Raw genomic sequence first — 24,446 nt, 5'->3', positions numbered from 1 at the left:
CAGTAAATCCTTAACTGTTTCACTCATTCCTTCTCTCTCCCTGCCATCTGGGATTTTTAAGGTGTAAAGGGCCTTCCGAGGTTTCTCTGGATCCTTGCTGATTAGCATTTTCACTGTCTTTTAACCAGACTATCATTTCTCCTGTATATTTCAATCATCTAGTCTTCTGCACCCTGACTTCCTTTTGTTGTAACTCCTGGATCCTGTTTCACATCTAACAGTGAAATCACTACCTTACCTAGCAAGGCTTGACCCTGTATTTCCACTATCCCCTTGGCCTTCACTTTGTTCAATAAGTGTTATTGCCAGAAGCCATTCCCTGTTTCCAGAATGCTGACTTCTTGTTGCCTGCCCTGTTCATAGGCATCATTCTGACCTTTTAGGCCTTTCTCAGTTACACTCTTTTTTACTACTGTCCTCTGCACATACACACATAGACACATAAGCCTTCATGTGCACATGTATATATACACACAACACCACACTTACATACACATAAAAAGTTAAGTGGAAAGAGAAAGAGAATGTTGACAGGAAAAGGTAATGCAGAAGTTGGATCTGATCAGTGTGCATTATATATGCGAATGAAAATGTGATAACCAACCCCGTTGTTGTGCTTTATAAGTGAATGTGAAAGAACTTATACATTAGTTAATTGTTAGAGGACCAATACAGTAGTAAACACAGTTCTTACTAGACTTAGAGTTTGTAGTTTTAGATGTTTATGGATATAGATGTTTTATAGATGTCTGTGTACCATCTGCTCTGTACCTATCAGAAGAAGATAATCAGATCTCCCCTAGAACCAGAGTTATGGATGATTTTTTGAGCCACTGTGGGTAGGTAATGGGAATTGAACTCCAGTCCTCTTTAAGAGTAACCAGTGCTCCTAACTTTTGAACCATCTTTCCAGCCCCCAGAATCTAATCTTAGACTTTTTACTGTTTTATTCCACCTGTTTATAACCATCAGTTTTGTAAGGAACTTTTTATTCTTAAACAAGTTCAGTTTTTTTTTGTGTTAAAAGATTTCCCCCTTAAGTACCCATCACGTGGCTGTTGACAGCCAGTAATATAGATGAATTTATCTTTGGTGAAGTAAAGACATTTTGAAGTGTCACATGGGTGTGGAGAATGTCACTAAAGCCTTTAAGCCTGTATCTGTCCTGGAGCCCTAGGCGTCAGTAAGGCATTACAAACATCAGTCCAAATCCTGACCACTAAGTATCTTGTAATGGTCTCCAGATCAGGCTGCTCACACTGGACACCGCCTTCCATTTGCTTGTGGGTTTTTAGTTTTCAAAAGAGGTGTGGATGGCTAAGGCTCAGAGGTAGTGCTAGAGAAGATTCATTCTCCATTATAAATCTTCTTTCTGGTTCAGTTGTTCTTAAACTTTTGAGGTCATGGTCTTTTCTGACCACCTAGTTAAATCTGCAGAGGCACACAGAATCAAACACACCATTTCAGGGGACCTAGGGACCCTTTGAGGTCCCTCCTCCATCTTAGTCAGTTTAGTTGCTATCTTAAACCAAATATGTCACTCACTGTGCTGCTTGGTTCCCTGGGTCACCATTTTAGTTTCCTTCTAAATACACAGGAAACAGGCCAAGGCTCGGTGCATAGCTGCTGCTAAAACCCATTGTGTCCCCTATGATGCACACTTCCTTTTGGAAACAGTGGTACATAAGTGTAGATCTGAGAAGTTCTGCCCAAGAATAGAAAAGGCTGTTAGAAGCATTAGTAAATATCTGCATGTTCAACACTGAGCTCTCTCTGCCCAGTTAAAGAAGTTTCTTCAGGTTATGAGCAGTTTGTAACAGGACCGTATTCCTTGTTATTTAATGAAAGAATGAAGCCACATGTCTCCATACTTTGAACTCAAAGATGAATCTCTCAAGAGGTTTGGACACTCGGAGTTGACAGTCTAGATTTGGGGTTTTACTGGGCTGCTCTCCTGGGTGTTCTTTCTTTACTGGGGAGTAGACCAGACCAGTGGCGCCCAAAAGGAGGGATGAGAGAGACATCTTCACAAAGTGTGTGGTGTGGCCTGGTGCTTTTTCAGGACAGTCAGCACAAGATGAAAACATCTTTAGACTCTCCAGCCTCTCAGTTCTTGTACCTTTGTTTCTAGTCAAATCCTAATATTGATGTGTTAAATAAGGATCAGGATAAACAAATAGGCCGACGAGATGTTTATTCAGGGAGAAATAACTTACAACCTAGACAGATGAACACCAGGGAATTCCACCCGATCCTCTCCTGTCCGGAAATCACGCTCAAGAGAGCTTTTCCCCGCCCCTCTCCGACTCCTCCTTCCACAGGTCGCTCCGCCCATGGCTCCACCCCCCAATAGGCCTGGTCAGTTGCCCAGGAGGACGGGTCTCACTACATCCCTAATTTATGCAGAAAAGCAGAATCTTCTTAAGTGCTCTGAAAATAATCATAGTTTAGAAATCATGCTAGGTAAAAAATAACTTCCAACATCATAAAGAAATCACTGTCATGCCAGTGGGGTTCACAGTTCACACACAGATACTCACAAGAGTTAACTGAAGGGATAGGTCAGGACTGGCCATTTCAGGAACCTGGCTCGAGGCTTGCTCAGGAATTGGAAATAGAGCACATTTCCACCCCAGTGTTCCTTCTGGTTCCTCCAACGCTTGCTACATAGGTAAATCACCGCCTCTGTCTTCCCATAACATGTGATTGTCTCCCTACACCTTACACCAGTTATTCTGAGAATGAGTTAGTTACTCGGTTCAGATGTGATTCCCAGGCAAGCAGGAGGAGTATTCCCCAGAAACTTGCTGGAAATGCAAATTCTCAGGCCCTACATTGGGAACAAAATCAGAAACTATGGAAATGAGCACAGCAGCACACTTGAGAGGGGAACATTGGAAACAGGAAGCCTTTCCTGTGATTGGCAGGGAAAACTTCGGTAAGGATGGATCATGGTGTGAGGCCAGTCAGTCATGATAGAATTGTTGCTCACTCCAGAGTTGCAGAGCCACCAATGTGGCCCGAACTTTCTGCTGGACTAGACCCAGCAAGAGAAGCATTTACTCTTCTACCGTTGCTTCTTAGAGGTAATTGTCCTTTTGTAAGCTGTTAATTAGAGCTTTTTTTTTTTGTCTTTCAGCCCATGGACCAAGCTTCTCTCAAAAACAGCGATGTTCTGGTTCTCACTGGACTCACACAGATCCCCACTGCCAACCCCGACGGCATGGTGGGCGAGTTCTGCAGCAACCTTGGTAAGGGCCTTCTCAAGGCTGAACTTGTGTTCTGCATGCTAGGTTTATCCCTCATCTGAGTAGCCCTCCAGTCCTGCCTCTGCGATCCCTCTGAAACCTCCCTGCTCTCCTTGTCTTCCACCCTTAGGTTCCTCCTCCAAATGTACTATGTCCACAGGAGACCACCTAGGGAATGTAAATCTGAATGTGTGCTAAGAGTTGTACAGCCACACACCAGAATTGTTAGCAGGTCCTAGAAAGGTGATCAGCATTCTTTCACAGACCATATTGGTTAACCTCTTACTATGGGTATGGCAGAAGCATGCTTGCAGGGAAACGCAGAAGGGTTACATCCCCTAATCTGCTTTGCACATCCTAGCACAGAAATGACCCACATTTGAAATTCACACCAGTGAAAAGATGGGTGCATAGGAATTGTTCTCACTAAGACTTGGTTGCCTTTATTTTTTCCTCTTTGGGGAAAAGACTAAATTGGAGCCTTCAGGATGTTTTCTGCTTGGAAAAACATTGATTTTTCCTTTACGTAAAATTGTCAGTGAAGTCTTGCAAATCCCATCCTTGTTTTAGGAAAATAGGCTGGCTCCTGTCTTTGTACGTGCAGGCTATGATGACAAAGTATCATCGTTGGTGTATAAACTGACATGACCACCTCACGGTATGGTCAAGGGAGTGGTTTTTAATGTAGATAGGAGAGAAAGAACATCGAGAAGTATCTAGAAGAATCTACAGGAGAGAGAAAAAGTAAAGTGAACATGGCCGGCAGACTGGTTATAGCCAGAACTCTTGGGGGTTGGGAGAGGGTAGCAGAGGACAGAGAATAGAGAGACTTTTGTGAGAGAAACAGAGGAGAAAAGGAAGCCATGAGCTGGAGGGGAGTTTAAGGGAGGAGAGGAGGTGAGAAGGGCTAGGTAGACTAGCATGGACTTTGAAATGTGGACAGGTACTTGTGATACTGAGGGAGCCTGGAGACTAGCGTGTGCTTTGATGTGCTGATAGGCACCACAGTAGCTATGTGTCCCTTCTGCCGGAAGTAAAGGAAATGACTGGATTTGGCAGATGGAAACCAGTTTCACAACCACCAGAAATCCTCCTATTGTCCAGGTTGAGCTTATTTCTGGATATTCAGACTGCCTTTGGAGTTTGAGGACTTGGAGTTTCCTTTGGATCTAACAGTTGGGTGGCTTAGGCAGTGAGCATCTGTCTCACAGTCCTGAGACTGGAAACTCTTGAGACCCAGACCACCACACTTTTCCTGCATTCTCACATAGAGCAAAGGAAAGCAAGCCTCTCAGTTCCTCTTCATACAGAGGCACTACTCTCACCGTGGGCTCTCTGCATCCATGAGCTCATCCAAATGTAATTAACTTCCTTCTCAAGTCCCTACTGAACATCATCATATTGGCTGTCTGGCTGCCACATATAAACTCTGCAGGGCAAGAGGCACAAACATTAAGTCTGAGATAGCTCCAAGAGGGGTTAAGGGGATGACCTTCACCTCCCAGCAACTTTAAGTGGTATTACTCTGGCTCCAGAAGGCACTGTCCTTTGAAATCTCCTGAGCCTTGCTACTAATGCTGTTTTTATTCTTTGCCATGTAAAGCCGAAGGTAATTTATTCTTGCTGTGGAAAAGCTGTTGCGCTGGTCTCTGAGAGCTTCGAGTTTTGTGTATTTGTTAATAATCTAGAACCACAGACTCAAGGAACTTTAGATTTGGGGAAAATCCAGCATCGAATGCACTGTGTCAGATGGGGGTCCACTAACCACTCTCCTCAAGATCATCGAGGTCAGCTAATAAAAATGCAAACTTGAAGGTCCTTTCACAGATCCACTCGGCTGGGGGAGAAGAGGACCTGGGAGAAAAGCTGTGTATTCAGCATGTCCCCTAGGTGACTTTTATACAAACTAAAGCTTGAAAAGCACTGGCTCCATCATTCTCCTCATGTACTAATGAGGAAACTGAGGGGCCAAGCCAGGTTGAGGCGGGCAGCAGACTATCCAGTCTCTCTGAAGTGTTTCCTTTGTCCTGTGTTCTAATGGCAGCAATTCACAGCCTCCAGGAGACCTGTCTGTCACAGCAGGAATGGGCAGGGCTCATGACTTCAGATCCCACACCCAAAGCCACCTGCTTCCATTGTTTTATAAATGAAACAGAAGCAGACTTGACTTACAGATTTTCAGCTACTCAACACTTTTAACACATTACAACCCACAAATTGTGATTAATTCTACATTCCATAACTGGTTTTCGGTGTTTAATAGGTAGTTTCTTACAGACAAATACTAGTGAGAGAAAGTGCAATGAAAAGAACTTAAATGGAAAAACAGTTTATTTCCTTCTTGGATCACTCAGCCATGGTAAGAGACTGAGCAAAGATGTCCTGCAAATCTTAAATAGGATTTAAAGAGAAGGGACTGGTTGGAAGCTTGGGTTCAATGGAGTCATTAAAACCCACACCATCTTCCCAGAGACGGTGATGGAGAACATCAGCCTTCAGGCCTGTGCTGCCCTGGTGTATGCTCCTCTGCAGAAGAAATGGATGCTTGTGAAAGCATTGAGTCGTAAGAGGAGGCTGTGGCAGGAAGGTTGTGGGGGGACATATAGAGAATAGTGGAGTTATGTGTGGAGGGAAGGGAAGCCTGTGATTGGAGGAAGTTTAGAGTAGGTAGGAGGTAGGAAGGACCGGACTCTACTAGGATGGACTTGAAATGTATAATAGGTACTGGTGATACTGCAGGAGGCTGTATCACCATAGGCATAGGTAGCCATATGTCCCTTCTGCCAGAGTTAAGGGAAATAAAGGACTCCTTTAGATTGATGGAAAGTGGTTTTGTGAGTTCTTGAGGGATAGTCTGCTGGCTTTTATCTAACAGCCAAAAATCCTCCTATAGTCCAGGTGAAGCTCGCCTCTGGACGTTTGGACTGCCCTTTGGAGTTGGGAGAATTGAAGTTTCCTTTTAATCTGACAAAAGCTACAGAGCAAGATCCTGTCTCAAAAATAAACAAAATCAGATGTGAGAAAGCAGAAGAAATGTAATTGCTGTTTTAAAAGCTGCATTTGCCCTTCTTAACACTGTCCTTTGGGTGCCATCTTCTCTTTCCTCAACTTTTTCCCAGCTCTGACAGTTCGGAATGGAGGAAATGTGTTGGTTCCCTGCTACCCTTCTGGAGTGATCTATGACCTCCTGGAGTGCTTGTATCAATACATCGACTCCGCTGGCCTCTCCAACATCCCCTTCTACTTCATCTCCCCAGTGGCCAACAGTTCCCTTGAATTTTCCCAGATTTTCGCTGAGTGGTATGTCAGTGTCCTTCTCAATTTCTGCTTCAGTACATTCAGTTAGAAGGGTGAAAATGAGTCTCTATGTGTGTCTGTCTGTCTGTGTGTCTGGTCTATCTGATCAAAAGATTGAACTACTGAAAGTAAAATCCCACATACCTCAAGAATTTAGAAGCATAGTTACCAAGGAGAGGATTAAAGAGTCTTGTCTGTTCTCAAAAAAAAAAAAAAAGAAAGAAAGAAAGAAAGAAAGGAAAAATCATTGCTTACTTTCCTACCTACTAAAAAGAGAAGTTAGTTCCATTCTAAAAGGTCTTCACCCCCAAGTTCACCTTGTTGTAATTGACTATATCTAGTAAGAAAAGCTAGAGTTTTATTTCCATAGCCTGTTTTTCTTTTCTCTCTTTGGTTTTTTGAGACAGGATTTCTCTGGATTACTTTGGAGCTTGTCCTGGATCTCGCTCTGTAGACCAGGCTGGCCTCAAACTCACAGAGATCCACCTGCCTCTGCTTCCCAAGTGCTAGGATTAAAGGTATTCACCACCACTACTACTGGCTGAAAACAGAATTTTACATTACTCTGTCCTAGTGTATCCCAGCGGTATGACCCTTGCTCCCACCCATGACTTTGGTATGGGGATTTTCTTCCCCACTAAATTGTGGTTTCTCCCTGAATTGACACTGCTCATCTTGGTGGGTAGGACTATACTTTGTTGTTGGTCCTCACTGATTTTTATCCTTTACACACAGGTATCTTTCCCACATAGGATGCCCTAAACTTTATTTGTAGATTGAATCAGGATGCTGGAAATTTGTTTTCATCCAGATCCCCAGTAAAAATATTGCAACACACTCCTGGGCGCAGCCCTGAAGGCACAGTAGACAATGCACCCACCTCACCAGGTATGTGGCTGCAAGTATGGCTGTCACCCAGAGTACACAAGGGTGAGAGTACTGTAGGGTCTTTCTGTGATTTTGTTTTATAGGTGTTTGTTAGCTTGTACGTGGGTAATCCATGTTTACTGTACAAAAACAAAAACAACAACAACAACAAAAAAAAAAAACATAGAGACCATGAGCCAACACCACCACTGTCAGGATAAACCCACTGTTAGCATGAGACCTAGTTAACAGTTTTGAGACAACACCTTGCCAAGTGTGACCATTTAGTCTAAATTCTGATTTTGTTTTCCTAAAGGGTTCTAGCTCAGTAGTGCAGTGCTTGTGTAGCAGAAAACATTTAATTATATTAAACCATTATGAAGTCTTTGGGAAGACCACCATTTACTTGTATTCCCAGCACTCAGGAGGCTGAAGCAGGAGGATCATGGGTTCAAGGCCAGACTCAGCTATAAGTCAGACCTTATCTCAAAAAAAAAAAAAAAAAAAAAAAAAGTAACACAGGGCTGTAATATTGTCTCCTTTTTACATCACTCGCATCTGTATAATTTAGCTTATTATCTTGCTATTGGCTGGCAGGGCTTTTCCTTTTAGGAATAAGTCATAAATTGATACTATTTTATATATGTATGATGATAGCATTTGCCTTAGGTAAGTTACTAAAAGTGGAGTTACTGGAATAAAGGGTAGAAATATTTTTTTTTAAAGTTCATTATCTGACACTAAACTACTTGCCAGAAAGACTTTCATGTAAATTATTCCTTTTTTTTTTTTTTTTTTTTTTTGTTCATTTACTTCTTAGAGGTTTTATATCTCTTATGTATTTGAACTCTGTGTATATATTAAAGATATTAACTTTTTGTTAACATTCTCTAGCCATTTTTCTCATTTTGATATTTTTTAAATTTTATCTTGATTTGTTTTTCTGGTTAATTAACTTTGTACTTTAGAATAATTTTAGATTTACAGAAAAGTGTAATAATACAAAGTTCCCGTACACCTTTCATCTGATTTCCCTTGATGTTAATGTCACTTGTGACCAAACATATTTATCAAAACTAAAATGTCAGGGTGACTAGAGACATGTTTCAGAGGTTGAGAGCATGGATACTCTTTCAGAGGACCTGAGTTCAAGTCCCAGGACCCACATGGCAGCTCCCAAGTATCTGAAGCTCCAGTCCCAAGGGTAGATCCTATCTTTAGCCAGTGCGGACACTGCACACATGTGGTACACACACATACATGTATACAACACACACACACACACAAAATAAAAATAAATAAACCTTCAAAAAAGAGAGAGAATTTAAGAACTAAGTAATACTAGGCGAGGGAATGATGGCATAGGCTTCTACTCACAGCATTTAGGAGCCTGGAGGAAGGAAAATTCATAGATCAAAGCTAGCCTCAGCTGCATAGTGAGTTTGAAGCCAGCCTCAGCAGCATGAAACACTACCAGACCAGAGATCTGGGAGCCAGAGCTGCCATTCCAGCTTGGGATGTGCTTGAGTGGCAGGAGCCACAGAATGAGTGTGCTTGCTTAGGGAAAGGAGTAACATCCAAAAAGCAGCTGGTAAAAGATGGAAGACTAGCTGCCCAAGGGTTCTGCGGGAAACATTAGGAAGAAAGGGAGAAGGAATGGTGTAAAGAGGAGTGAGATTAGGCATATGGTCTTTCCTGAGTGACTTAGGAATTGTGGGAAGCTCTCCCAGCATTAGGTCACCGCCCTCCCTCCTACCAGCTGCCAGTCTTGTCCTGAGCTATATGTGGGAGTCCTCTAGGCAGCTGGTAACCATCTGAAAGCCACAAGGTACTGGGATTTTGAAAATGTCACCATTCCAGTGTGGCCTGAAGCCCAAAGGTAGCTGCTCTCAGTCAGGGTCAAAGTCCCCACTTGCTTTAGGCACCTTGTTTCACTTTGCTAGCCCCCTTGGTGTAGCCTGCCTGCAAAGCACTTTCTCCCGATGGGAAACGAAGTTGCTGTCTAGAGATGAAGCCTGGAGTAACGCAGCAAGAGATTGTGGTGGAACCAAGTTAGGCCTGGTCATCCCAAGCCAGAACCACCATCCATTCACTGGGTCTTGCCGCTTCCCCTGTTTCTTGCTTGGAATGAGGACAACCTCAGACCCAACTGCTTCCTTGTGTCTGTTGGAAGCCACTCTGTAGTTCCTGATTGCAGGGCCTTCTGCTGTAGCCTGCAAAAGTCCCTGCTCCCTAATAGCCCAGTGTCTACCCCAGCTCCAGACTTAAGGGTACATTTTGCTTGCTTGGTTGTTAGGTTTGCTTTCTTTTTAGAGGATAGAGTGGAAGGGAAGGTCCCAGGGACTTCCTGTGCCACAGTGCCCTCAGAAGTGTATAAATCTGACACCTGTACCCCTTGTTTTTACAGTATTCTCACGGGGTTCTTAAAATAGGTTCCTAAACCATATAGTGTGGTGTGCATGCTTGTGTGTGTGCTTGCATTGACCAACCTGGTCACTACCCGTTGACTGGTCAGTTAAAAGGGTTTTTTTTGTTTTGTATTGTTTTGTTTGTCAAATTGCAGTTTTCCAGGCTTCTCTGTTTTTGTTTTGAGCCAGAATCTTTACTCTGTAACCCACTCTGGCCTCAAACTCAAATCCTTGTCTTAGTTCCCTTACAGCTGGCTGAGCGGTGCTTCTGTAATGGAATAGGGCATGTGCGTCAGCAAAAGCCTTGTCTCAGAAAAGGCAGGCGCTCTTCTCCCAGACACTGCCGAATGTAACGCGGTGTCTCAGGCTGGGTCCTGGGACAGGAAAAGGACCCTGGAGTGGGGAGATAGCCAAACCCAAATCGAGTCTGGGCCATGGTACAGGGGCAGAGTTCTTGTCTATCATGCACAAAGCAAAAATCAAAACAGTTACAATGATGATATCCAAAACCTTAGTGTCTAATACACTTACCTGGGCATAGCAGTGTCACACCAGCCCTTGTGAGTTCCAGGCCATCTGGACCACATAGGAGCTGGGTACAAAGAATGTTTCACAATCGTGTAAATTGTTAACACTGAGAACATGAAAACTACTCTCCAACTTGTTTATAAATCAAAGATTACTCCAAACAAGTAGTCTATTTCTTTAGAAAAACTGCTTGCAAGAGACAGTGTCCTGAATGAGCTGTAGGCCTGGCTTTTACTCACTTGAGTCAGTGCCAGGAAGCTTTAAAACAGTGGTTCTCAACCTTCCTAAAACAGTTCTTCAAGTTTTGTTATCCCCCGACCATAAAATTATTTTGTTGCTGATTCATAACTGTAATTTTGCTAGTGTTATGAACAATAATGTAAACTTCTATGTTTTCCAATGGTTTTAGGCAAGCCCTATGAAAAAAACCACTGCTTTAGCTGGGCGTTGGTAGTACACGCCTTTGATCCCAACACTCAGGAGTCAGGAGGCAGAGGCAGGAGGATCTCTGTGAGTTCGAGTCCAGCCTGGTCTACAGAGCGAGTTCCAAAGCTACACAGAGAAACCCTAGGGGAGGGAGGGTAGAAAAGAAAAAAAAAAAAATCCCTACTTTAAAAGAATGTGTGTATTTCCCTGTTTGTGCTGCTGCCACTAGGTGGCAGTAAATGCCAGTGCACTGCTTAATGCCTTGCTGTGTCTTCCTCTTTAAAGGCTTTGTCACAACAAACAGAGTAAAGTGTATCTCCCAGAACCGCCTTTCCCGCATGCAGAGGTAAGAAAACAAAACCAGTGAACCAAGACACAAAAGAAATGTGGATGGTGATATGATGGGATTAGAGACAGGTAGATCTCTGAGGTCCAAGCCAGCCAGGGCTCACAATAGGATGCTGTTTTAAAAACAGACAGATTTTTAAAGAAGATAAGTACTCCAGCTCACAATTCATTTTCCTCCTCTAATTAATACATCGTATTACAAACTCTGGACATTTCACAGCCCACTTCTGCTATAGTCTCTGCAAGGGACTTTTATTTTAATATCTACTCCCCACTTTTTTAGGAGCAAATCTGTTATCAAAATGTTCTTTCTAGTCATGGCGATCACACATATAATATTTCTTTAATGTTTAAACTATTTGTATATGTGTTCATGTGTGTGCACCAGTTAATTGCCCACGCACCTTGTTTTGAGACAGGTTCTCTAACTGAACCTGGAACTTATTAATTCAGCCAGGCTGGCTGGCCTTCAAGCCTCCTGACTTCACCTCCCCAGCACTGGTCACAGAGGCACACCAGCTTTTTATCCAAACTCAGGTCCTTGTGCTTGTATTGCAAGCACTTTAGCAACTGAGTATTCCTGGTTCACATGGAAAGTTGCAGTAGTGAAGATAACATTGCAGTCAGCAAGATGGGACGTCCCTTCCGCACAAACCCAATGGTGTTTCCATGCCACTGTTTGACTTCTGCCATTTGCTCACCGGGTGGCATCTCATGCACATTTCTATGTGTGACTCATGTTGGTATTACTGTTATTGCTGCTTAATCATCTGTACTGGATCACAAGCACACTACAGTGAATTCAGACAGTTCTCCTACTTTATGTTAAAGAATTCTCAACTGATATCACCACTTCAGAAACAGCAATAAGCACACTTGGAACCTTTGTTCCTGTATACCATATGTCACATAAGAATATTGTCAAAAAAAAAAAAAAAAACACGGGAACTCTGGGCGATCACCCTACTCCACACTCAGAGGCCTGTGCAGACTCAAGTGGACTTTGTGACAGCCGCTGCCTCCACACTGTCCTTTCCAGAATGCCATCACCTTCTTCTCGTAACTTGTTCAGCACTGAATTAACTGTTCATTCATTTACTCACTGATGGACATTTTAGTTGTTTTCAAGTTTTGGCAATTATGAGTGAATGCTGTGCAGATGTGTATGGGCAGGGTTCTGTTCAACACCAAAGGAGCGTGAGACTGGGTCCTCTGGTGAGTGTGTATACATTCACTTAACAACAGCAACAATGCCTTCCACCGTGGCTATACCATTTCTCATCCCACCAGCAAGGAGGGAGGATGCCTCTGTACCACACCCTCACCATCCAGATACGGTGGGTCTAGCCCCTGGCTATTGCACTGGATAAGCAGTGTCTGCTGCTCTGACTGTATTTCCCTGATGGTTCCTGGTGTTAACACCTCCAGATGCTCACTTGCATCCTCTCTGGGGAGTTACCTTCACAGACCTTTGGCATAAGCCAGCTGGTTCAGTTTTGACAGCAGTCCTCAGGCAGGTGTGGCTTCAGCAATATATCTTTCCTAGTCTGGTTTTTTTTTTTTTTTTTTTTTTTTTAATCGTCCTCAATTGTATTTTTCGGTCATTTCTTCAGCTGACAGCTCTTGGGTTTTTTTTTAATGTGTTTTAGCTCATTCAGACCAATAAGCTGAAGCACTACCCCAGCATCCATGGAGACTTCAGCAATGACTTCAGACAGCCATGTGTGGTGTTCACTGGGCATCCTTCCCTCCGGTTCGGGGATGTTGTCCACTTCATGGAGCTCTGGGGGAAGTCTAGTCTCAACACTGTCATATTTACAGGTAAATTTTAAGAGTAAACAGGTTCCTATATGTAATCTCAGCACCAGAGAGGCTGAGGCAAGGGGACCTAATTCCAGGGCCGCCTGTCTCCAAAAGTAAAATACACAGGCGTAAAATAGATATGAAGGAATAAGAGTAAAGCATTGTCGGTAACTGTGTGTCAAACACTTTTGTTTCTGTTCCTTTCCATCCTTTTTTCCAATGCTAAAAATCTGCTGAGCTGCTCTCTGATAGGGTTTGTAAGATGTTGAGAGCCTCAATGATTCCAGTAGCTGGACTGGTTTTGCCATTTGGTAGTTGTTTACTTAGCTGGATCTGGGGTCTTTGACTCTGGTCTGCTCTAACTTACTGCCACTCTTCCGGAAACAGACCCCTCAGGAGCATAGCCTTTAGTGAGATGAGGCTATTCAGAGGTGACAGGGATCTCCTTATTTTATCAGCATAAGGCCCTCACACTGCCTTGAAGTTTAGAAATCTTACAAGCTATGAAGTCAGAATCTTGAAAGATTGTTGTACCTTCAGCCATGCCCATCTGTATTAGTCAGGGTGCTCTAGAATAACAGAACTTATAGAATGAATTCATTCATTAATATATATGATGGAATTTATTAAAATGACTTACAGGCTGCAGTCCTGCTAATCCAACAATGGCTGGCTGTGAACAGAAAGTCCAAGAATCTAATCACTTAGTCCACAAGGCTGGACGTCTCAGCTGGTCTTCAGTGTACACTGGGTTCCCAAAGAAGTAGACTCCAATGCCAGTGAGGGAATGGATGTGCTAGCAAAGTGAGGGCAAGCAGGCAAAGAGCAAAGGCTTCCTCCTCTATGTCGTTATTTAGACTCCCAGCAGAGGGTGTGACCTAGATTAAACATATGTCTTCCGGACTAAAAGGTCCAGACTAGAAGTAGAGTCACCCACTTCAAACCAAGCAAAAATAATCTCTCACAGGTGTGCCCTCCATTTCAGGATTGTGGTTCATTTCCAATGGAGTCATGCTGACAGCCACAAATAGCCATCACACTATCCCTAGGCTCATTTTCCTTGCTACACATAGGATCACTGGTACCCTCTGTCTGGGTAGATGCAGGCCTTATGGAGAAGTGTATTAGCACCTCAGAGCAGCGCTGGCACTCAGTGGCTGTCAACAATGTCCTTCACGCTCTTCCTTCTTATAATTTGGTTTGTGGTTAGCAAGATGGCTAGCTGGGTAAAGGATCTGCCGAGCATGACAGTTGGTGGAAGGAGATACGTACACATTGTCCTCTGACCTCCACTCACATGCCATGGCACATGCACACACCAGAAAATAAAAATAGCCTTCTAAAAAATCATTTTTAAAACTTGGGTTTGAGGTTAGAGAGTATAATTACATCAGTAGTTATCTGGGTCAGGGCACATGAGGGCACATGCTCAGCCTCAGTTTGTAAGAACTGTTGGCAGCCCCAGACTGGGACCACCAAGAATTTGGCTGCAGTAGAGTAACTGGATTCCATACAACCATTACAGTAAGGTACACACACCAGGATGGAAGAAGCATGGGGGAAAACTTCTTAAGAGATACCAGCAGGGACAGAGTGACAGACTGATTCACAGATGTTGGGCTCATTAGTCATCTCTGTGTCCTGTGTAGAAGGCAAGAATATAGGCAGCTAGGGTGAGGGTTGCTCATGTTGGGTTTGGTGCGGTGTTATGTTCTGTGTTTGTGCTAGATATTTGAAGGTTTTCATGGATCCTGTGTGGTCCCTGAAAAGCCTTGTCTCACATTGATGTTCTGTGAAGTGTACGTCTAACAGCAAGACATGGTGGCTCGGCTGTACCGGGAGCACTCATGACCCTCAAGGACTGCTTTGCTGTCCTCAGACCACCTTTAGAACAAAATCAGAGGCTGTTGATCCACAAATCCTAAAACCTGCCTATCACCAGGATTTTGCTGAGATTGTTAAAGCACTGTAGTGAGGCAGTGGCTGTCTCTTCTGCTCTCTAATGAACCGTGGCTGATGTGACAGTAGTTACGGGGTTCCATGGGCATAGTGAGAGAGGCCAGCTGAGAAAACAAAGGCTGTGAGATGCCCAATTGCACTGGGCAGCGTGCTGACATTTGTGCTGGCTTGTTGGGCTTCAGGGGCAGGTGTGTCATTTCTGATTCCCACTCAGGTTTGGGAATGTTTCATTGACCTTTCCCACGTGTCATGCCTACTGTATAGTATCCCCTTGCTGGGTGGCCATGTTACCAGAGGTCTTAGAATGAAAGCCTGGGCTCTGGCAACCCTAAAAGCTAGGCTCAACCACCCATCCCTATTATGCCAATTAAAGAGACAAAATATGTGAAAGCAGAGAACAATTTATTCAATGTGGCCATATTATGAAGAACCAGTAAAAGGATCATTAGCACCCATAGATCCATCTTTGAGGTAGCAACATAAGATTAAAGTTTAAATAGAAATGCAGCAGTATGCCTAGTTAGCAGTCCTGGTCAACATGTGGTTCTGCCCATTGCTGACCCATCACAGCTATCTGCAAAGTGGTCTTATATGTTGTTGGACTGTGAACTCTTCCCGGGAGCTGGGATCCTCCTCTGGCTGGTATTAGTATTTCAGCCCTTTCCTGCCCTCAGCACAGGAGTCATGGAGAAGTTTTCATTCTTTGAGTTCTGTTGCTTCAGAGGTTAGATAAGCTGAGGAGGGACTCCGTGTCTTAACAACCTGTACTTGGCCCCTTGGGTATTGTGGGCTGAGCACAATATACTGTTCTCTTGGCTCTGGTGGGCGAATGACAATCTCGGCAGGAGCCTGTTGACAGGGTCTCCTGTTTGCAGTCTGTGTTGCAGTCTGTGGGGTGAGTAACATCAGGTTGTGCTGCCCGCTTTATCTCCCACCCGGGTGTTCACTTTGAGCAGCCGGTGGGTATTCCTGTGACTTTACCAGGTCTTGTTGCAGTAAACTGTCTTACAGGGGACACAAGCTTTGGATCTAGAGCTTTAGTGCTGATTCACATGAATTAACCATCACTGTGATGCTTACCTCATGGTACCTTTTATATATACACCTTTACTCTTGTTCTTTTAGGACAGGGTCTCACTACTATGCAGCCCATGCTGCCTTAAACTAGCAGTCCCCCTGCCTCAGTCTCCAGAGTGCTGAAGTTGCCGTGTACACTACACACATGGTTCCTTTTTCTTTCCATGTGTGAGCTGGCACTTTCTTTAGAGAAAAGTTCATTTCTTTATCGTATTGCTCTCAGGTCTCACTGTCGTCTCTGTTTAGTAAGCCTTAGAGCCACACCCATGCTCTTGGATTCAAGTATCATCACAGGAGTCCACCCAGCCTCTCCTCTTCCTCCCGTGGCCCATATTCTGTGTCCCTGCTCATTCGGGAATTCCCCCACAAGACCGTCTGTGTGTTAAAGTCTCCTGTTTATACTTTCCCAGAGCCTGATTTCTCCTACCTGGAGGCCCTGGCTCCTTACCAACCACTGGCCATGAAGTGCATCTACTGCCCGATTGACACGCGACTAAATTTTATCCAGGTGTCAAAGCTGCTTAAAGAAGTGCAGGTATGTTTCCTCAGTGGGCCAGGGTCTGGATGTGGCTCTCTGTGAATCAGGTCTGCACAGCCACGATGTGAATGCTGCCAGTTGCCCTTCAAACTTCTGGAAATGATCTTAATTCTCTGAAAGGTTCCCCTCCAAAAAAAAAAAAAAAAAAATGGAAAGGGAGGGAAAGAAGGCATAAACAGGTCTATTTGATGAGGATAACTTCTGGCCACCCCCCTCCTCCAAGTCAGTCACTCAGCTAAATCCTGAGTTGAGTTCCGTGGTAGGTTGATGGTTAGTCCTTTTTGCAGAAAAGGGAAGTAGTTGTAGTGAAGGGGAAATTTCTGCTTGTGGTAGGAGATGAGCCAAGGCATTGAGATAGCAAGTGGGGGGAGGCAATTAGACTTGGCAAGGAAGACAGCTTGGACTCTGTGAGAGGAAGGGTTCTGATGCCTTGACCATGGTCTCCAGAGCTTGAGTGCCTGCTGAGGGACCTGCGCCTTCACCCGGTCATTCTCGGTAGAGTTGCTTCCTCCATCTCCTAGCTTAGCTCTTTCATCATCTTCACAGACTGTGCCATCAGGAGGAGGTGCTCATATACAAAAGGAGATTGGGCAGGGTGACAAGAGACAGGAAGCTCAAGAACCCCCAGGGAGGCAAGCAAGATTTATGCCAGTGCCCTAGCCTGTCACCTTGGGTGGACACAGAGTGCCCTGTGTGCTCATCAGCATGCAGAGGAAATGTCTAGGGACATCGTGCAACTTAAGTCCAGGTCCCTAAGCCACTTTCATACATACCACTGTGTCACATGCTGATATTAGAAATCAGAGGCTATCTTGTCCCCAGCTCCAGTGATTAACACTCTGGAGGAGACTGAGGCAGGGGACACAGAGCTGTCAGATGCTAGCCAGGTTAGGAACAACACAGGGCCCTAGCTCTAAAGACCAAGCCAGGCCCAGCCGCTGGAAACCTTTGTTCTTGAAATAATTTGAGCCTTAATCCAAACTCTTAAATCAGAGCAGGGACAGCATTAGCATCCAGCTGAGTGATGTTTATACAAATAGTTTCATCTCCAGTTCACCGTCATCCTTAGATAGGCAGGCATATGTGGCCTGCCAGTTTCCACGGACCTGGGGATAGCCTAAGATATGCCAAACCCAGAACACTGGTCAAGGAATTGTAGTAGCTGATGGGACAAGTGTCACAGGAACTGAGCTTAGCATAGGGAGTAGACACACTGCTTGTCACCACCAAAGTCACTTAGAGGTAGCAGATCCTTCCTCCACCTCCTGGGTTCTCACACAGTACCCATCTCCCATCAGGAGTGCAGGCTTGAGCGAATGCACTCCAGTGGCCTGGTGGAGTGGCTTGAGTGTTCAGGATGATACAACAAGGGTCAGCAAGAGGTGGGTGCTGCACTGCACCCAGCTCCTACCCTTTCCTGTGACTTCCTTGTCCCGTTGCTCCTCAGCCCCTGCACGTGGTCTGTCCTGAGCAGTATACCCAGCCACCCCCGGCCCAGGCCCACAGGATGGACCTCATGATCGACTGCCAGCCACCAGCCATGTCCTATCGGCGGGCTGAGGTCCTCGCCCTGCCCTTCAAACGACGCTATGAGAAAATTGAAATCATGCCAGAGGTGAGCTGCTGTCCTTTCGCCCTTAAACTCGAGTTTCCGCCAGAGCGCCCTCTGGGACAGGGCCAGTCTGTCAGAAATGAAGCAAAGAACACAGACCCTCAGGCACGTGACCGCTCCTTCCCTTAGCCTTCAGTGGTGTGGCCCTGCAGGCAGCACCTGGGTCTCCAGCATGGAGGATGCTAGTGCCCTCTAAGGGTTTCCCATCCTTCCTGGAACTCATGTCTGAGAAAGGAGAAATGTAAACTTATTTGTGTCTACTTCAGCATCATTTAAGGGTTCTATCTGGACAGGAATGCCTTACATTCTAGTCAGGGCTGTCTTGGGTTTTATCACACAGAAATGGAAAAGGTACAGTTGGGTGGTGCTGTGCTTAGTGACGGCTAGGGACGACGGCAAGGAAGAGGAGGGGCCTCCAGCACTTGGGTTTCTCAGTGCCTCTGCGGAGACCTTTGAATATCTTTGGCATAAGTGGCTTTCCCTGGGGGAAAGTTCCAGAAAACAGTTTAACTGGCCAGGCAGTAAAGTGGTTCTCCGACTTTCTCTCTGAGAATTGCCAGTGCTCTGCTCCCCCTCCCCTGCAGCTCCTCCGCCTCTGTCCTTTCAGCTTCTAAGCGTGCTTTCTCCAGGTTCAGATTCATGTGGGGGTCAAGGTTGTCATGGCAACAGTCACAAGTGTCATTTAACCACAGGAAGACGAAAGGGTTAAGATCCACTGCAGTTAAAGGACCCCAAACAGCAGCACCTCTGCAGCCTCTTTGATGTAGTCTTCCAGAAAGGGAAGATCTCACACTGAGCTTGGGCCTGTTACAGGACCCCTCTTATGGGGGTGGGGCATGCTGCCCTCCTGAAGTGCTGACCCAGGGTTTGGGGCTCTAGGCTGACTCCCATGGAAGCAGGGGTGCAGCTGATCACTTGTCCTCTTGGAGAAGCCCCACCTTACAACTGCTCAGGGCTCTCTTACCAACTTGGTCCCTATGATGCCAGCCTGACCTGTGCAGGGAACAGGCATTTGTGGGGCAGAGTGTGTTTGTGAACAGGGCAGGGGTGAAGGATGGGACCCGACAGTCAGGTGTTTGGTAACTGCACCACAGTGTGGCACAGCTCACACTCCATTCCTGCTTCCTTTTCGTAGGAAAGCCCTCACATCTTGTGTGTTGATGTTTAAATGGTCATAGGGGAGCAGGGCATTAAGGCGTATGCACCCAGCAGATGTTGCCATCTGTAGGACAGTCCATAGATGTAGGTCCAGCACATAGGGACAGGAAGCTGCCCTCTTCGTCCCTGCTGCATTGCCCCCGGAGCCACCGTGCGTTCTCACTCCCTCTTCTAGCCACTTGTCCACTCCCACCTCCACCCTTTCCCCGCTGTGATTGGCAGGAGACTTGTGGGAGTGTGTACCTCATGTCATGCCATGAGTTATCTGGTCATTTTAGATTATAACAGTGTGAGTAAAATCTAAGACAAATATAATGGTCACCCTTGGAGACCTTTCCCACCAGGACAGAAGAATGCTGAGCTCCAGTAGGCCCTAGGCCACTATCCACCCTGGAATTCTCCCCTCCCCCTCAGAGGGAGCCCATCTGAAACCCTGCATTTGCTTTCAGCTGGCAGACTCCCTGGTGCCCATGGAGATCAAGCCTGGCATCTCCCTGGCAACTGTCTCGGCTGTGCTGCACACAAAGGATAACAAACATGTGCTTCAGGTACTGGGGGCTTCTGGGAACCCAGTCTCCCTTCCCTCGGGAAAGCTCTGGCCACATGCCCCAAACCACATGAGCCGTCCTAAGGAGTGTCCTGTTGCCCCACTCTGGAGTAGCACCATTACCCCATGGGCACATTTCTTGTTGAGCCCCACACGTGAGCACTGCAGGGTGGGACTTGAAAGCTATAGACAACACACGCATAGCACAGCCCAGAAGGCCCGAAGCCTGACAAATGGGTGGGCAGCACTCACCTCTGAAGAATTCCCTTCCGCGCATGCACCGTGTTGCCTGTGTGCCCCTGAAGCTAGCACTGGAGTACTGGGCACTGTGCTGGTTGCTGCCATGCATTCTCCTGGCTAATCCTCACAGAGCCTTGAGGTCCAGGACTGCCTGACCTCATTGTCTCATGTTTTCCACAGCTGTCTGGTGGCACAGCCAGCTTTTACCTGTTAGACACCAGAGTCTGTTCTTAGTCACAATGCCAGTGTGCATTAGGAGGGACTTCAGCATGTAGTGGAATCCCTGGAAATGTAAACATGGAACCCAAGTGATGTTGAGCCTGGCTTTTCATGCCATGGGTAACTTAGGACCAGCTAGGTCATGGCCTCAAATGAGTGAAGATGCTGTCACTGAAAGCGCCTTTAACCCTGTCCTAGCCCCCTCCCAGGCCCGCCCAGCCTGCCAGCAGTAAGAAGAGGAAACGGGTGAGTGAGGACGTTCCTGACTGCAAGGTGCTGAAGCCTCTGCTGAGCGGCTCCATCCCAGTAGAACAGTTTGTGCAGACCCTGGAAAAGGTGAGCTTGGGGGCCTGATCTGCTCCTAGGACAGATATGAGGCTCAGGAAGACCACTGCCATCCAGTGGTTCAGACTGTGATGGAGACAGTTAAGTCCTGTCTCAGTGGCCATCTATCCCCTGGGCCCGTATGGGTGTATATATGCCTGGTGCCCAAGGAGGCCAGTAGAGGAGTTTGGATCCCCTGATACGACAGTTATGAGCTGCCATTGGGTGCTCGGAATTGAACCAGGGCCCAGGTTCTCAGGAAGAACAGCCAGTGCTCTTAATCATGAAGCCATCTCTCTAGCTCAAAGGGGGAGATTTCTTGACTGCATTGGTGCTGGGGTGGGTCAGGTAGGGTAGGGGCACACTACCTTAAAGATTTTTATGATGGTCACTTTCCACATTATCACCCTTGCTAGGAAGAGGGGGATGGGCTGAAGATGACAGGGAACATGCTTCTAGAGAACGGACATGATGGCAGGGAGGGACATTTTGCTACCACGCTATTAATAACCACACTGTCTCAGCTGCCAACTTCTTTCAAGTCTCAGAACCACAGCTTCCTGTCTCAGCAGGGTTGGTCTTCATCTTTTGATTTTCCCACACTGCTCTCTAGATCTTTCCACAGTCCTGCAGATGAGCAAAGGACCCCCATCTCCCTCATGGCCTGACAGGGCTCCTTTTTCCTACCTATGAGTTTTCAAACTACTCCTTAAAATAACTTGCTTTTTCCACAATGACCTTACCCTTTTCTCCTGCCTGGCTCATCCAGGAGCAAGCCCCTTTGATTGCATGGGCCCTGCATACCTCACCTCCTTCCCAAAGCTGAGTGGGTGTAGTCTGCAACCAAAGACAGGCAGCCCCTGCATTGGGCTCTTTACCTGTTTTATGTCCCATCCAGGCAACTCTTTGTACTTTAGCTGCAGTTCTGGTTTCTAAGGAGATGCTACACTTAGCAGTAAAGGTGGCTGGAAAGATGCTGCCAGATGTCCAGGTTAGCAGTACCTTGCTATGAGAAGTGGGGATTTCCTAGGGCTCAGAACAGTGTAGACTGGATGTGAGCAAATGTCAAGGTCAACAACCTGGTGTTTTCCCCCCGAATCTCAGAGTCTGGATGTGTTCAAGTTCCTTGTACACTCCCCTAAACAGGGTGAAGCCATTCAGCGGTTTTCCTGGCATTTTTGTGAGATTGGGGCCTTGTATAAATATGAAAGAGCTGTATTGAGAGTAATGCCAGTCTCCAGTGCTCAGTCAGGCCTTGCTTTCAATGTAGCCATCTCCTCTTTCTCTTGAACAGCATGGCTTCAGTGACATTAAGGTGGAAGACACAGCCAAGGGCCATATTGTCCTGCTGCAGGAAGCTGAAACACTCATCCAGATTGAAGAAGACTCAACTCACATCATCTGTGACAATGACGAGACTCTGAGGGTACGATTATGGACCTGGTCCTCAGGTTCCTGCAGAAGTTCTGAGTGGGGCATCAGTGAACTCCTAGACCCCTCACCTCGGACAGTCTGGTGGCGCCCTCTGGCTGCCAGAGAGGAGTGCTGTCTCTGGCCAGGACACCAAGAACTTTTTCCATTCTGAGCTCTTGAGTAGCTTGGGGGTGACAGCATGACAGGAGTCCTTTCCTAAGGGAAGTGTAAATATGACTGGCCTGTGTTTTCAGGATCCAAAGGGGGCAACTCTTGAACTTACTTACCTGCCTATAGTGCTATACCTAAGAAAGGACAGTCCCCCAAATCAGAAAGTGAACCTATCTAGCTCTATTCTGTGGCCCATTTTGCTAAAATAAATATTATTTTTATAGAAGTACCCTGGTTCTATTGAACTACAGTCTAAATGATTTAACATCTGGGGGGGGGGAGGAATCTGAAACTTCACCCAACAGTAAAAATGCCACAGCACATCTGTCTCACCTCTGCCCTAATCATAACCCAGCCCCGTTTACAAAAATGCAGATAAGATTCCAGTGCTGGAGAGTGCAAAGTCACCCTCTGATACACAGCAAGTTCAAGGCCAGCTTAGCACATTAGAACCTATCTCAAGCAGCAACACGCCAGGAGCATCAGATCATTTACCCTTTCCCAGCACCAGGAATCACAGATATCCAACAACACAGCACATAAACAGGAACTGATTTTTTGTTGTTGTTGTTGTTGTTTTAGGAATGTATCACAAAACTTAGTGGGTCATATGATCTCTCTAAATTGCAGACTGTTCCACATGCCCTTAGTCCCAGCACTCAGATCCACCTGCCTCCTGAGTCTGATCTACAGAGTGAGTTCCAGGACAGTCGGGGCTACATAGAGAAATGCTATCTCAAAAAGAGGCAGCAGCAGCAATGAATTGGGATAGATTTCATCCCTTGACACTAGTAACCACAGTACTAATCCCTAACTGTGCTGTCTTCCTGATACACAATTGTGAATCCACCACAATAAACAGCACAATAAACAGCAACCTAATCTTTCTAATACATATTACTGCCTAAAATGCTGCTAGCCAAGGGTAGCTCAAGCCTGCAACCCCAATACTCAGGAGGCTGAGGCAAAAAAGTATTGCTCAAGTTCAAGGCCAACCTGAGTACCTAGTGCCTTTCCAGGCTCACCTGTAATACAAGCTGTGACCATCTCTCAAAAACAATAATTTAAAATTTCCTGGTTCTAATTGCACTTTTATACTTTGAAAACAATGACCCTCCCAATCTGTAAGCCCATCCCTCCCTCCAGTCACCAATGTGCCCTGGTCAGGCTCCTGCTGCTGGATTTTGTGTGCTGCACTTTCTCTAACTTCAGCTGAGCAGAGACAGTTTCCCCTGAACTCCAGGGCAAAGAGGAGCACATTCCCAAGACCTCCAGTGAGCTTCTGAAGGCGTGATGGATGTTAAGATCAAGACTAAAGACTTGCCAAGTCTAAGGAATGTTAGGGAAGCTCATCATGGAAGGAGGAAACCAGTTCCTGAAAGCTGACCTCTGACCTCCACGTGTGCATGTGACAGGTGTCCTCCCACTTTAACACGTGTAACTTCCTTAAAGAACTATAGGCCCAACCTGCTTTGTGTTTTTGTTTGTTTTTGGGACAGGGTTTCTCTGTGTAGCCCTGGCTGTCCTGGAACTCACTCTGTAGACCAGGCTGGCTTCGAACTCAGAGTTCCACCTGTGCTGGGCCTCCTGCTGGCCAGTTTTGTAAATATCACTATTATACTTGCTGTCAATTCACCTTTGCTCTAAAATGACTTCCTGATTCAGTGGAGGCTTTATTGATAAGGTGGAAAAAGTTAATCAGTTGCCTGCAAACAAAAACTAGCCACAAACAAAAAACAGTTTGCAATTTAGAGAGATCATATGACCCACCAAGTTTTGTGATACATTCCTAAAACAACAACAAAAAAAAAAAAAAAAAAAAATCAGTTCCTGTTTATGTGCTGTGTTGTTGGATATCTGTGATTCCTGGTGCTGGGAAAGGATAAATGATCTGATGCTCCTAATGGCTCCCACCAGGCACAACTTCATGTTTAGACTCCAGACAAACATGTATGTAAGAACTAGAGTAGAGGTGTGAGATAGAACATTAGATAGGTAGATAGAATAATAGCCACACACACTCAAAAACCAGAGAATTTGGGGGAGTAAGGGAAGGGCAGCTCAGCCGGATAAGACACTCAACTGAAAGGGAAGAAATGACACGTTTCCTACATACTGCCTACAGGATGAAAATAATTGGCCTTGGGGAGGACGCACCATGTGAAAAGCAGTGTACCAGCTAAATAGACTAGAGGGTGATGTTGCCAGAGATGTTCATCAGAGAGATGATCACAGCTATATATCAACAGTGCTGAGGGGCAGG

The 24,446-nt window shown here is 45.7% G+C and overlaps 1 protein-coding gene across 1 annotated transcript in view; it reads left to right on the top strand.

The window, feature by feature from the left end:
- Window positions 1-22,412, top strand: part of LOC127227935 (integrator complex subunit 9-like) — a 28,717-nt gene extending 6,305 nt beyond the window's left edge. The window contains exons 2-10 of the mRNA XM_051192294.1: window positions 3,140-3,251; window positions 6,368-6,548; window positions 11,060-11,120; window positions 12,772-12,943; window positions 16,372-16,496; window positions 17,947-18,114; window positions 19,719-19,817; window positions 20,474-20,611; window positions 21,894-22,412. Of these exons, the coding sequence (XP_051048251.1) occupies window positions 3,143-3,251; window positions 6,368-6,548; window positions 11,060-11,120; window positions 12,772-12,943; window positions 16,372-16,496; window positions 17,947-18,114; window positions 19,719-19,817; window positions 20,474-20,611; window positions 21,894-22,184 (1,344 nt within the window). The 5' untranslated portion in view covers window positions 3,140-3,142 and the 3' untranslated portion in view covers window positions 22,185-22,412. The remainder of the gene's footprint in view (window positions 1-3,139; window positions 3,252-6,367; window positions 6,549-11,059; window positions 11,121-12,771; window positions 12,944-16,371; window positions 16,497-17,946; window positions 18,115-19,718; window positions 19,818-20,473; window positions 20,612-21,893) is intronic.
- The last annotated feature ends 2,034 nt before the right edge of the window (window positions 22,413-24,446 follow it).

The sequence above is a fragment of the Phodopus roborovskii genome, unplaced genomic scaffold, assembly GCF_943737965.1.
Source record: "Phodopus roborovskii unplaced genomic scaffold, PHOROB, whole genome shotgun sequence".
In the NCBI taxonomy this organism is placed as follows: domain Eukaryota; kingdom Metazoa; phylum Chordata; class Mammalia; order Rodentia; family Cricetidae; genus Phodopus; species Phodopus roborovskii.
This window is presented reverse-complemented; position numbering and strand designations above follow the sequence as displayed.